Source organism: Tachyglossus aculeatus, chromosome X2 (genome assembly GCF_015852505.1).
Source record: "Tachyglossus aculeatus isolate mTacAcu1 chromosome X2, mTacAcu1.pri, whole genome shotgun sequence".
Taxonomy (NCBI): domain Eukaryota; kingdom Metazoa; phylum Chordata; class Mammalia; order Monotremata; family Tachyglossidae; genus Tachyglossus; species Tachyglossus aculeatus.
The window spans coordinates 4,442,373-4,456,323 of NC_052100.1; the positions used below are offsets into that span (position 1 = coordinate 4,442,373).

At 49.1% G+C, this 13,951-nt stretch overlaps 1 protein-coding gene across 2 annotated transcripts in view; it reads left to right on the forward strand.

The window, feature by feature from the left end:
- Positions 1-583: 583 nt before the first annotated feature.
- The window catches only part of SIMC1 (SUMO interacting motifs containing 1), a 38,342-nt gene continuing 24,974 nt past the window's right edge, over positions 584-13,951 (forward strand). Inside the window, exons 1-2 of one of the 2 annotated variants that reach the window (XM_038771427.1) lie at positions 584-1,119; positions 11,579-12,055. In XM_038771427.1, the coding sequence (XP_038627355.1) occupies positions 1,042-1,119; positions 11,579-12,055 (555 nt within the window). In that variant the 5' untranslated portion in view covers positions 584-1,041. Of the gene's footprint in view, positions 1,120-6,952; positions 7,027-11,578; positions 12,056-13,951 lie in introns of those variants that run through there. The other variant, XM_038771428.1, reaches the window with a different exon arrangement.

Genomic DNA, 13,951 nt, shown 5'->3' on the forward strand with positions numbered 1-13,951 from the left:
TCTCCCGACTCCCAGCTTTTTGCACCTTGGGCAAGTCACTCTCCGTGCCTCAGCTACTTCATCTGTAAAACGGATTAAAACCGCGAGCTCCACGTGGGACGGGGACTGCGGCCACCTCAATTTGCTTGTGTCCACCCCAGCGCTTAGTACGGTGCCCGGCACATTGTAAGCGCTTAACAAATACCGTTATTATTATTATTACTAGTACTATAGTATTATTTCCACTAGGCCATACTGACAGGACTGCAAACTCTTCAAGGGTAGCGGTTGCGTGTCTCGTCCTGCCGTCCTCTTCCGAGTGCTTTCACAGGGCTTCGCACTCAGTAGGCAGTCAGTAAATACCAGTAATGACGACGACGCTTGGGGTGAAATGGATGAATCAGGAACAGACCAGACCCATAAATACACATATATATATATATATATATGTAGATGCTCATAGACACTATATGTATATATAGAGAGAGAGACATTTATGTGTTCATACATAAGGCTGACGATCGGAATTTAATATGTAACTGCCAAGACTGCTGAAGCAATTAAGATGCTGTGAATTAATTGGGGAAGGCTTCCTCTCCCAGAGGACCCTCATAGTTCCACATCCCCCCTAAGGAGCGTCGTTCCCGCAGACAAACCTTAGCATCAAGAGCCCCATCCTCCACGACAAAAGACGATTCCGTAAGCCAGGAAACGTGGCCACCAAGGCCTCTGGATTCCTCCAGGTCCGAAGGTGCAGATGGGGTCAGCGTCTTGAAGGAGTTCTCCCCGGAGGAGAGGGAGAAGCCGTTCCGCCCTGTCCTGAGCAGGGAACACCCAGCGTATCCTATACACGCCTGGGATTTGGGACTCATTGGCTCAGTCGCGTTTATTGAGCGCTTACTGTGTGCACTGAGCGCTCGGGAGAGGACAGCAGAAAAAAATCAACAGACCCGTTCCCTGCCCGCTTGGAGCACGGCGGCGAAGACGGAGGGGAGGCTTGGTCCAAAGCGGGAGGAAGAAGCCTTTTCTTCCGGCCTCACTGGAGCCTGGGATTGGTGTCCCATGGCGTTGGGATGCAAGAGGAAAGCTAGTGTGGAAGAGGGCGAAGGAAGGCCCCGCTTTGGCCAGGAGGAGGCTGAGGTATGTCCTTAACTCATTCATTCATTCAACCGAATTTACCGAGTGCTTACTTTCATCTATTTATTCAATCAATCATCATCATCATCATCAATCGTATTTATTGAGCGCTTACTATGTGCAGAGCACTGTACCAAGCGCTTGGGAAGTACAAGTTGGCAACATCTAGAGACAGTCCCTACCCAACAGTGGGCTCACAGTCTAAAAGGGGGAGACAGAGAACAAAACCAAACAGACTAACAAGATAAAATTAATAGAATAGATATGTACAAGTAAAATAAATAAATAAATAGAGTAAAAAATATGTACAAACATATATACGTATATACAGGTGCTGTGGGGAAGGGAAGGAGGTGAGATGGAGGGGATGGAGAGGGGGACGAGGGGGAGAGGAAGGAAGGGGCTCAGTCTGGGAAGGCCTCCTGGAGGAGGTGAGGTCTCAGCAGGGGCTTGAAGGGAGGAAGAGAGCTAGCATATTTATTGAGCGCTTACTGTGTGCACAGTGCTGTACTCAGCGCTTGGGAGAGTACAATTCAACAATAAACAGACGCATTCCCTGCCCACAACGAGTTTACAATCATCATCATCATCATCAATCGTATTTATTGAGCGCTTACTGTGTGCAGAGCACTGTACTAAGCGCTTGGGAAGTACAAATTGGCAACATATAGAGACAGCCCCTGCCCAACAGTGGGCGATCTAGAGAGGGGGAGTCAGACATCACTACAAATAAATACATTGCAGTTATCAATCAATCAATCAATCAATCGTATTTATTGAGCGCTTACTGTGTGCAGAGCACTGTACTAAGCGCTTGGGAAGTACAAGTTGGCAACATATAGAGACGGCCCCTGCCCAACAGTGGGCTCACAGTCTAGAAGGGGGAGACAGAGAACAAAACCAAACATATTAACAAAATAAAATAAATAGAATAGATATCATCATCATCATCATCAATTGCATTAATTGAGTGCTTATTGTGTGCAGAGCACTGTACTAAGCGCTTGGGAAGTACAAGTTGGCAACATATAGAGACAGCCCCTGCCCAACAGTGGGCTCACAGTCTAGAAAGGGGGAGACAGAGAACAAAACCAAACATATTAACGAAGTAAAATAAATAGAATAGATAAGTACAAGTAAAATAAATAAATTAATAAATATGTACAGAAGTTATGTACAGAAGGACCTGGGTTCTAATCCAGGCTCCGCCACTTGTCTGCCGTGTGACCTCGGGCAAGTTGCTTAACTTCTCTGGCCTCAGTTACCTCATCTGTAAAATGGAGATTAAGACTATGAGCCCTATGTGGGGCAGGGACTGTATTCAATCTGATTAGCTTGCATCTACCCCAGCGCTTAGAAAGGTGCTATAGTAAGCGCTTAACAAATACCATAATTATTATTATTACAATGCTCCGCACTTGTTCCCTTCATTAATCCCCCTTCCCGGCCCCCCAGTACTTATGTCCGTGTGACTCAATTAATGATGTTAAGCACTTACTGTGTGTACCAAGCGCTTGACTGTGAGCCCACTGTTGGGTAGGGACCGTCTCTAGATGTTGCCAATTTGTACTTCCCAAGCATTTAATACAGTGCTCTGCACACAGTAAGCGCTCAATAAATACGATTGATTGATTGATTGATTGGAAGAGTACAATACAACAGAATTAGCAGACAGAACCCCGGCAGATTAGAACCCAGGTCCTCTGACTCCAAAGCCCATGTTCATCATCATCATCATCATCATCAATCGTATTTATTGAGCGCTTACTATGTGCAGAGCACTGTACTAAGCACTTGGGAAGTACAAATTGGCAACATATAGAGACAGTCCCTACCCAACAGTGGGCTCACAGTCTAAAAGGGGGAGACAGAGAACACAACCAAACATACTAACAAAATAAAATAAATAGAATAGATATGTACAAATAAAATAAATAAATAAATAAATGTTCTTTCCACCAAGCCATGCTGCTTCCCTTGGTGAGCGCTTGTGACTGAAAATTTATTGTAGTGAAACTTGCTACATACGGCATATTAAAAAAAAAGTTCTTCAATCAATCAATCGTATTTATTGAGCACCTCTACTAAGCACTCGTGAGAGAACACGATAATACAAAAGACATTCCCTGCCCACATTGAATTTACAGTCTGGGGGGGGAGACAGATGTTAACGTAAATAAATAAATGATGGCTATATTTGGAAGTACTTCAAAATATTTCACACCTTCATTGTCCTGTTACAGATGAAAAATGAGTCATGTTTCAGAGGACGTGAATTCCCGCTAGGAATTCACAATACAAACAAAACATAGCGGCATCAATCTATAGATTCTGTTGAAAGACCAAGGGGGGTGTGAATGCTAAAGAAATATGGCCCAGGAGAGTTTGAGGTAAGGCAGCGGCAGAGGCGGACTGTGAGGAACATTTGGACTGTGTGTGACCTTGGGCAAGTCACATCACTTCTCTGGGCCTCAGTTCCCTCATCTGTAAAATGGGGATGAAGACTGTGAGCCCCCCGTGGGACAGGGACCGCGTCAGGCCTGATTAACTTGGATCTGCTCCAGGGCTCAGGACAGGGCTTGATGATGACGATGGCATTTATTAGGCGCTTACTAGGTGCAAAGCACTGTTCTAAGCGCTGGGGAGGTTACAGAGTGATCCGGTTGTCCCACGGGCGGCTCACAGTCTTCATCCCCATTTTACAGATGAGGTCACTGAGGCCCAGAGAATTTAAGTAATAATAATAATAATGGCATTTGTTAAGCGCTTACGATGTGCAAAGCACTGTTCTAAGCGCTGGGGGGGATAAGTGACTTACCCAAAGTCACACAGCTGACCGTCGGTGGAGCCGGGATTTGAACCCACGACCTGTGACTCCAAAGCCAGGGCTCTTTCCGCTGCTTCTCATGAGTGCTTTTAGACTGTGAGCCCACTGTTGGGTAGGGACTGTCTCTATATGTTGCCAATTTGTACTTCCCAAGCGCTTAGTACAGTGCTCTGCACATAGTAAGCGCTCAATAAATACGATTGATGATGATGATGATGCTTGACACCTAAGTGCTTAACAAATGACATGAAGAAAACGCAACCCCAAAACTCAGCCTCTCCCTGACCCTCCTGTCATTCAGAAAATAGCAACGAGGTGAATAGATTGATCAGAACTGCATGATTTAAATGCAGTATTCTCTAATAATTAAATCCCTACTGAGTTCACACAGTGGCTACAATGCGACTTTCTTTTGGAAGAGCTGGCTCCCCTCTCACCCCGGAGGTTGTCTCCAAGGAAAAAGCTGAAAATTGCGGCAATTAGCCAGTTTTGGATAATTCAGGCCAATAAAAAAATATTATAATAACTTCAAACTTCCACTTAGCTTTGCTGTGGAAATTGTTTATTCAGAACATAGTGCCTCCAAACAGGACCCTTCAGTAAAGACTCCCGAGGAATTAATTTTTCTTTTACCAATGTTTTTTCCCTGAATTTAGCTTGCCATGTTTTTCCCTTCGCCCCTGGCTCGTTAGACTTTGAATTCCCTGATGACCTGCGGGAGTGTGTGAGTCGATAATGATAATTACGGTATTTGTTAAGTGCTTACTTTGTGCCAAGCACTGTACTAAACGCTGGGGTGGATACAAGCAGATCAGGTTTGACATCGTCCCTGTGTCCCTCACGGGGCTCAGGGCCTCAATCCCCATTTTACAGATGAGATAACTGGGGCACAGAGGAGTGAATCGATCAGTCGTATTTATTGAGCGCTTACTGTGTGCAGAGCACTGTACTAAGCGCTTGGGAAGTCCAAGTTGGCAACATATAGAGACGGTCCCTACCCAACAGTGGGCTCACAGTCTAGAAGGACTGTAAGTGCTTAACAAATACCATCATTAATATTATTATTGTGCGCAGAACACTGTACTAGGCGTTTGGGAGAGTGCAATAGAGTTACGAGATGTGATCCATGCCGTCAAGGAACGGACATCTGCTGTGTGCAGAACACTGTACTAGACGTTGGGGAGAGTGCAATAGAGTTACTAGATGTGATCCATGCCCATCTTACCTCCTTCCCTTCCCCACAGCACCTGTATATGTTTGTACATATTTGTTACTCTATTTATTTATTTATTTTACTTGTACATATCTATTCTATTTATTTTATTTTGTTAGTATGTTTGGTTTTGTTCTCTGTCTCCCCCTTTTAGACTGTGAGCCCACTGTTGGGCAGGGACTGTCTCTATATGTTGCCAATTTGTACTTCCCAAGTGCTTAGTACAGTGCCCCGCACACAGTAAGCGCTCAATAAATACGATTGATGATGATCATGATGTGGGCCTCGGGGTCCTCCCGCGGACCTCAATCAATCAATCGTATTTATTGAGCGCTTACTGTGTGCAGAGCACTGTACTAAGCGCTTGGGAAGTCCACGTTGGCAACATCTAGAGACGGTGCCTACCCGACAGCAGGCTCACGGTCTAGAAGGGGGAGACAGAGGGCAAAGCAAAACGTATTAACAAAATAAAATGAATAGAATAGAGATGCACAAGTAAAATAAATAAATAAATAGAGTAATAAATACGTACAAACATTTATACAGGTGTATATACACAGGTATATATACATATAAGCAGCGTGGCTCAGTGGAAAGAGCCCGGGCTTTGGAGTCAGAGTTCATGGGTTCAAATCCCGGCTCCGGAAATTGTCAGCTGTGTGACCTTGGGCGAGTCACTTAACTTCCCCGAGCCTCAGTGACCTCATCTGGAAAATGGGGATTAAGACTGTGAGCCCCCCGTGGGACAACCCGATCCCTTTGTATCCCCCCCCCCCCTCCAGCGCTTAGAACAGTGCTTTGCACATAGTAAGCGCTTAACATCTTACCTCCTTCCCTTCCCATCTTACCTCCTTCCCTTCCCCACAGCACCTGTATCTATGTATATATGGTTGTACAGATTTATTACTCTATTTATTTATTTATTTTACTTGTACATTTCTATCCTATTTATTTTATTTTGTTAGTATGTTTGGTTCCGTCCTCTGTCTCCCCCTTTCAGACTGTGAGCCCACTGTTGGGTAGGGACTGTCTCTATGTGTTGCCAACTTGGACTTCCCAAGCGCTTAGTACAGTGCTCTGCACACAGTAAGCGCTCAATAAATACGATTGATTGATTGATTCTCTGTCTCCCCCTTTTAGACTGTGAGCCCACTGTTGGGTAGGGACTGTCTCTATGTGTTGCCAACTTGGACTTCCCAAGCGCTTAGTACAGTGCTCTGCACACAGTAAGCGCTCAATAAATACGATTGATTGATTGATTCTCTGTCTCCCCCTTTTAGACTGTGAGCCCACTGTGGGGTAGGGACTGTCTCTATGTGTTGCCAATTTGGACTTCCCAAGCGCTTAGTCCAGTGCTCTGCACACAGTAAGCGCTCAATAAATACGATTGATTGATTGATTCTCTGTCTCCCCCTTTTAGACTGTGAGCCCACTGTTGGGTAGGGACTGTCTCTATGTGTTGCCAACTTGTACTTCCCAAGCGCTTAGTACAGTGCTCTGCACACAGTAAGCGCTCAATAAATACGATTGATTGATTGATTGATTGATTAACAAACGCCAACGTTCTTCTTATTCCTGCAGGGGGCGCCCGCCCGCCCCGCGGGTCACGTGACCGTGGGTCTCGGGGGGGGCCCTCCCGCGGATCTCCTGCGGGGGGCGCCCGCCCGCCCCCCCCCCAAGAGTCACGTGACCGGGGAATCGGGGGGCCCTCCCGCGGTCCTCCTCCAGGGGGCGCGCGCCCCCGGGGTCAAAGGGCGCGAAGCGCGGGTCCTTCCCCCGGGGAGGAGCCGTGGTTGCCATGGCGGGCGGGGGCCTGCCAGGGATGGAGGCCGCGCCTTGGGGGGTCCGGCCCCCGGACCCACGGGTGGTGGTAAGGCACCGTCTGCCCACCGACCTTTAGTCAGTCAGTCAGGCAATCAGCCAGTCAGTCGTATTTATTGAGCGCCTTTCGTGTGCACAGCACTGCACTAAGCGCGCCCTCCTCCTCCCTCACCCCCTTCCTGTTTCAGCGTGGCTCAGGGCATTCATGCCACCCTATTTATCGAGCGCTTACTGTGGGCAGAGCACTGGACTGAGCGTTTGGGAATTATTCTTATGGTTATGATGCCCGGAATAATAATAATAATGATAGCATTTATTAAGCGCTTACTATGTGCCAAGCACTGTTCTAAGCGCTGGGGAGGTTAACAAGGTGATCAGGTTGTCCCACGGGGGGTTCACAGCCTTCATCCCCATTTTACAGATGAGGGAACTGAGGCCCAGAGAAGGGAAGTGACTTGCCCAAAGTCACACAGCTGATAAGTGGCGGAGCCGGGATTTGAACCCATGACCTCTGACTCTTTCCACTGAGCCACGCTGCTTCTCCAAAGGGCCCTCCCTCTGCCCATCCGCCAAGCTAGCTCTCTTCCTCCCTTCCTTCCCAGTTTGGTTTTGTTCTCTGTCTCCCCCTTTTTAGACTGTGAGCCCACTGTTGGGTAGGGACTGTCTCTAGATGTTGCCAACTTGGACTTCCCAAGCGCTTAGTACAGTGCTCTGCACAAAGTAAGCACTCAATAAATACGATTGATTGATTCCTCTCCCCCTCGTCCCCCTCTCCATCCCCCCGTCTTACCTCCTTCCCTTCCCCACAGCACCTGTATATATGTATATATATTTGTACAGATTTATTACTCTATTTATTTTACTTGTACATATCTATGCTATCTATTTTATTTTGTTAATATGTTTGGTTTTGTTCTCTGTCTCCCCCTTCTAGACTGTGAGCCCACTGTTGGGTAGGGACTGTCTCTATATGTTGCCAATTTGTCCTTGTACTTGCACACAGTAAGCACTCAATAAATACGATTGATTCTAAGCGCTAGGGAGGTTACAAGGTCATCGGGTTGTCCCACGGGGGGCTCGCAGGCTTCATCCCCATTTTACAGATGAGGTCACTGAGGCCCAGAGAAGTGAAGTGACTTGCCCAAAGTCACACACAGCGGACAATGGGCGGAGCCGGGATTTGAACCCATGACCATTGACTCCAAAGCCCGGGCTTTTTCCACTGAGCCACGCTGCTTCTCTGGGAAGTACAGGAGCCCCGGCTTGGGTTCTAAAGCTGTGCATGTAGCTTTAATTCTGTTTGTTCTGACGATTTTGACACCTGTCTCCATGTTTTATTGTCTGTCTCCCCCTTCTAGACTGTGCGCCCGTTATTGGGTAGGGTCCCTGTTACCGACTTGTACTTCCCAGGCGCTTAGTACAGTGCTCTGCACTACAGTAAGCGCTCAATAAAAACGATTGAATGAATGAATGGTCCTCAGCCCCTTCCTGGTCCTCCTCAGACTTCCCTGCTTCTCCTTCCCACTCTCCCTCCCGTTCCCCCTCCTCAGCCTCTCCCTGCTTCTCCTCAGCCTCACCGTGGTCCTCAGCCTCTTCCTGGTCCTCCTTACTGTTTTCCATTCCTCCTCCTCAGTCTCTCCCTGTTTCTCCTCCTTACTCTCTCCCTGTTCCTCCTCACTCTTTCCCATTCCTCCTCCTCAGTCTCTCCCTGTTCCTCAGTCTTCCCTGCTCCTTCTCCTCAGTCTCTCCCTGTTTCTCCTCCTTACTCTGTCCCTGTTCCTCCTCACTCTTTCCCACTCCTCCTCCTCAGTCTCTCCCTGTTCCTCAGTCTTCCCTGCTCCTCCTCCTCACTCTCCCTCCTGTTCCTCATCCTCGGCCTCTCCCTGCTTCTCCTCAGACCTCCGTGTTCCTCCTGAGTCTTCCCTGCTCCTCCTCCTCAGCCTCTCCCTGTTTCTCCTCCTCACTCTTTCCCTGTACCTCCTCAGCCTCTCCCTGCTCCTCCTCACTCCCTCCTGTTCTCCCTCCCCACTTTCTCCCTGTTCCTCCTCCGTCTCTCCCTGTTCCTCCTCCTCAGCCTCTCCCTGTTCCTCCTCCTCAGCCTCTCCCTGTTTCTCCTGAGTCCTTCCCTATTCCTCATTCTCTTCCTGGTCCTCCTCAGCCTTCCCTGCTCCTCCTCAGTCTCTCCCTGCTCCTACTCCACAGCCTCTTCCTCCTCCACCTCAGTCTCTCCCTGCTTCTCCTCAGACTCTCCCTATTCCTCAGTCTCCCTCTGTTCCTCAGCTTCTTCCTGGTCCTCCTCAGCCTTCCCTGCTCCTCCTCAGTCTCTCCATGCTCCTACTCCACAGCCTCTTCGTCTTCCACCTCAGCCTCTCCCTGCTTCTCCTCAGACTCTCCCTATTCCTCAGTCTCCCTCTGTTCCTCAGCTTCTTCCTGGTCTTCCTCAGCCTTCCCTGCTCCTCCTCAGCCTCCCCCTGTTCCTTCTCTACAGCCTCTCCCTCCTCCACCTCAGTCTCTCCCTCCTGAGAGGGAAGATCTGTTTTTCCCTGTTCCCCAGCCTCTCCATCTTCCACCCTCCCTCCTCCTCCTCCTCCTCCTCCTCCTCCTCCTCCTCCTCCTCCTCCTCCTCCTCAGCTTCTCTCTCTTCCCTCACCACCACCTCCTCCTCCCCGCCTTTCCTCCTCCTTTCTCCTTCACCTCCCAAACCCCACTCCTCCCTTTCCCTAATTAAACCTCTCCTTTCCCCATCACTGTCCTAAGCGCTGGGGTAGATACATGGTGACCAGGTTGTCATTCATTCATTCAGTTGTATTTATTGAGCGCTTACTGTGTGCAGAGCACTGTACTAAGCGCTTGGGAAGTACAAGTTGGCAACATATAGAGACAGTCCCTACCCAACAGCGGGCTCACAGTCTTGTCCCACGGCGGGGGCTCACAGTTTTCATCCCCATTTTACAGATGAGGTAACTGAGGCCCAGAGAAATTAAGGTCACTCAGCAGACAAGTGGCAGAGTGGGATTAGAACCCATGACCTCTGGGAATGCTGGTTCCCAGCATGGTCTGTGCCATGCTGCTTCTCATCGTGTCTGCTAACTTGATTGTTCTCCCCCAGGGGCTTAGCCCCTGAGTTGTTACTTCCCAAGCACTTAGTACAGTGCTCTGCACGCAGTAAGCGCTCAATAAATACGATTGATTTGATTGATTGATTGATTGATTGTTACATTTTAGACTCCGAACCCCCTTGAGGGTAAGTTCTGTCTGTGCCTTCTTCTTTGGGTGGCGGGGCAGTGCTCTGCACATAGTAAGCGCTTAACAAATGCCATCATTATTATCATTATTATTAGTGTCATTAGTAATAGTAATTACTATTATTAGAGAAGCAGCGTGGCTCAACGGAAAGAGCCCGGACTTTGGAGTCAGAGGTCACGGGTTCAAATCCCGGCTCCACCAATTGTCAGCTGTGTGACTCCGGGCAAGTCACTTCACTTCTCTCGGTTACTTCATCTGTAAAATGGGGATGAAGACTGTGAGCCCCCCGTGGGGCAGCCTGATCACCTTGTAACCTCCCCCAGCGCTTAGAACAGTGCTTGGCACGTAGTAAGCGCTTAATAAATGCCATTATTATTATTATTCTTCGGGTGGGGGGGAGTCAGCCACTGGGAATATCGGCAGGTTCACGGAAAAGGGGCCTTCAGGGAACACTAGTGTCCCAGGTGTGACCGAATGGGGAAAGGAGCTCAGGCGGGACCCGCGGCCCCAGCCGACTGGATTAGCGGCCGAAACTCAGCCGCGGCCTAATCCGTGGTCCCTTCCTGGGGCTCGGGCACAGTGCCCACAAGACCCTTTCCTCTCCATTCCCCTCTGCCCGCTGCTGAGCGGGTTAGGGTGAAAAACTGTGCTGGGAAGGGGTGGGAAGGGGCTCTTCCCTCCTGGCTGGAACCATCCCGCACCCCACAAAAACTGACGCACCCTTTAAACGGGCCGTGGTTCCAGCCCGGAGCCTGCCGGACAGCCCGGAGCGCGTGACCCAGCGTGGACCCTCCGAGAATCCCTTTCCCGTCCATTCCCTGCGGGAGAAGAAATGCCCCCAGTCCACCCTCCCAACCCCCCTGCCCGGGCACCTCCAGCGGGACTGGCCTCCTGACTGGCAGTGGGCCTGGGGTAGAGGGGCGAGGCCGGGGGGCGGAGGGCGACTGTGGCGGGTGGGAGAGGGAAGGAGGGAAATTCCGAATATCATCATCATCATCAGTCGTATTTATTGAGCGCTTACTGTGTGCAGAGCACTGTACTAAGTGCTTGGGAAGAACAAATTGGCAACATATACAGTCCCTACCCAACAGTGGGCTCACAGTCTAAAAGGGGGAGGCAAAACCAAACATACTAACAAAATAGAATAGCACTTGCGGTCGATCGATTGAGAGTCGGGCTGAGATCGAGACCGGTCCCTTGAGTTTCCGCCTGGGTTCTCCATCAATCAATCGTATTTATTGAGCGCTGTGCAGAGCACTGGACTAAGCGCTTGGGAAGTCCAAGTTGGCAACATCTGGAGAGGGTCCCTACCCACCGGTGGGCTCACAGTCTGGAAGACTGCCTTTGGCCCGCAGGACTTCATCGACTTAACCCAGGAGGCGACGCCGATGACTGTGGAGGTGATCGACCTGACGGGGCCGGACGACGACGACGACGACCACGCTGACCGGGACCCGCGCGTGACCCTGGGTCCCTCGGGGGCCACCCGGCGCATCAAAGCTGAAGAGGGGTGGACAGACGGCAGCCACGATCCTCCGCGTTGCCCCCCTCCGGGGTCCGGCGTGGAGCCGGGCTGCAGCCCCACTTCGCGGAGGGGTGACCTGGGGTCCCGGCGGCTCGTCCCCGACACCCCCGCCCCGTCGCCGGCGGCCCAGGACGAGTCCGAAGACCTGCCACCTGCCCCGTTCGCCAGCCCGTCCTGGGCAGAGGGGCCCCGGGCCGCCAGCTGGGCCCGTGGCCAGCCCTGTTTGCACAGACTGAGGTATTTCCAGAGACCCCCAGTGCACCATCTCTTCTTCCAGAGCCTCATACAGGACAAGGATGCAGTAGAGGTGAGCTCGCCGAGTTCGGGGGAGGCCTGGGGAGGGACCCGGATAGATCGGGACGGCGGCCGGGGGTGACCAGAGGACCCGAGAGATGGCAGGAAGAGCCCTTCTTATTTTAGTTTGCCGCCTGTCTCCCCCTCCCAATCAATCAATCAATCAATCGTATTTATTTAGAGAAGCAGCGTGGCTCAATGGAAAGAGCCCGGGCTTTGGAGGCAGAGGTCAGGGGTTCGAATCCCAGCTCCGCCAATTGTCAGCTGGGTGACTTTGGGCAAGTCACTTCTCTGGGCCTCAGTGACCTCATCTGGAAAATGGGGATGAAGACTGTGAGCCCCCCGTGGGACAACCTGATCACCTTGTAACCTCCCCCAGCGCTTAGAACAGTGCTTTGCACATAGTAAGCGCTTAATAAATGCCATTCTTCTTATTATTATTATTTATTGAGCGCTTACTATGTGCAGAGCACTGTACTAAGCGCTTGGGAAGTACAAATTGGCAACATATAGAGACAGTCCCTACCCAACAGCGGGCTCACGGTCTAAAAGGGGGAGACAGAGAACAAAACCAAACATACTAACAAAATAAACAGAATAGATATGTACAAGTAAAATAAATAAATAAATAGAGTAATAAATATGTACAAACATATATACATACCACGAGCCCGTTGTCGGGTAGGGATTGTCTCTATCTGTTGCCGATTTGTACTTTCCAAGCGCTTAGTATAGTGCTCCGCACACAGCGCTCAATAAATACGTTGGAATGAATGAACGGGGGCCGTGTCCAACCCGACCATAGCTTGAGTCCACCCCACAGCGCTTTTTTTTTTTTTATAGCATTTATTGAGCGCTTACTATGTGCAAAGCACTGTTCTAAGCGCTGGGGAGTTTACAAGGTGATGAGGTTGTCCCACGGGGGGCTCACAGTCTTAATCCCCATTTTACAGATGAGGGAACTGAGGCCCAGAGAAGTGAAGTGACTTGCCCAACGTCACACAGCTGACAAGTGGCGGAGCCGGGATTCAAACCCATGACTTCTGACTCCAAAGCCCGGGCTCTGTCCACTGAGCCACACTGCTTCCCTTGACACACAATAAGCTCTTGACAAGTACCGTTATTAATTATGGTGTACAGAGCCCCGGGCTAAGCACTGGGAGAGTCAAATAGAGTTGAGAAGCAGCGTGGCTTAAGGACACAAGAGCCCGGGCTTGGGAGTCGGAGGATGTGGGTTCTGATTCACCCGTTCAGTCGTATTTATCGAGCGCTTACTGTGGGCAGAGCGCTGGACTAAGCGCTTGGGAAGTCCAAGTTGGCAACATAGAGAGGCGGTCCCTACCCAACAGCGGGCGCACAGTCTAGAAGGGGGAGACAGACAGCAAAACAAAATATATAAACCAAATAAAATAAATGGAATAAATATGTACAAGTAAAATAGAGTAATAAATATGTACAAACATATACAGGTGCGTGTATGTATATATGTATACAGTATATGTATATGTATGTATATATATACACATATACACATATGTGTATATATATACATATATGTATATATGTTTGTACATATTTATTACTCTATTTATTTATTTATTTATTTATTTATTTATTTATTTATTTGTTTATTTATTTTGCTTGTACATACCTATTCTATTTATTTTATTTTGTTAGTATGTTTGGTTTTGTCTCCCCCTTTTAGACCGTGAGCCCACTGTTGGGTAGGGACTGTCTCTAGATGTTGCCAACTTGGACTTCCCAAGCGCTTAGTACAGTGCAGTAAGCGCTCAATAAATACGATTGATGATGATGATGATGATGTATACAGGTGTATATAAATACGTGTACATATATATATATATATATATATATATATATATATATATATATATATATGTATGTATAC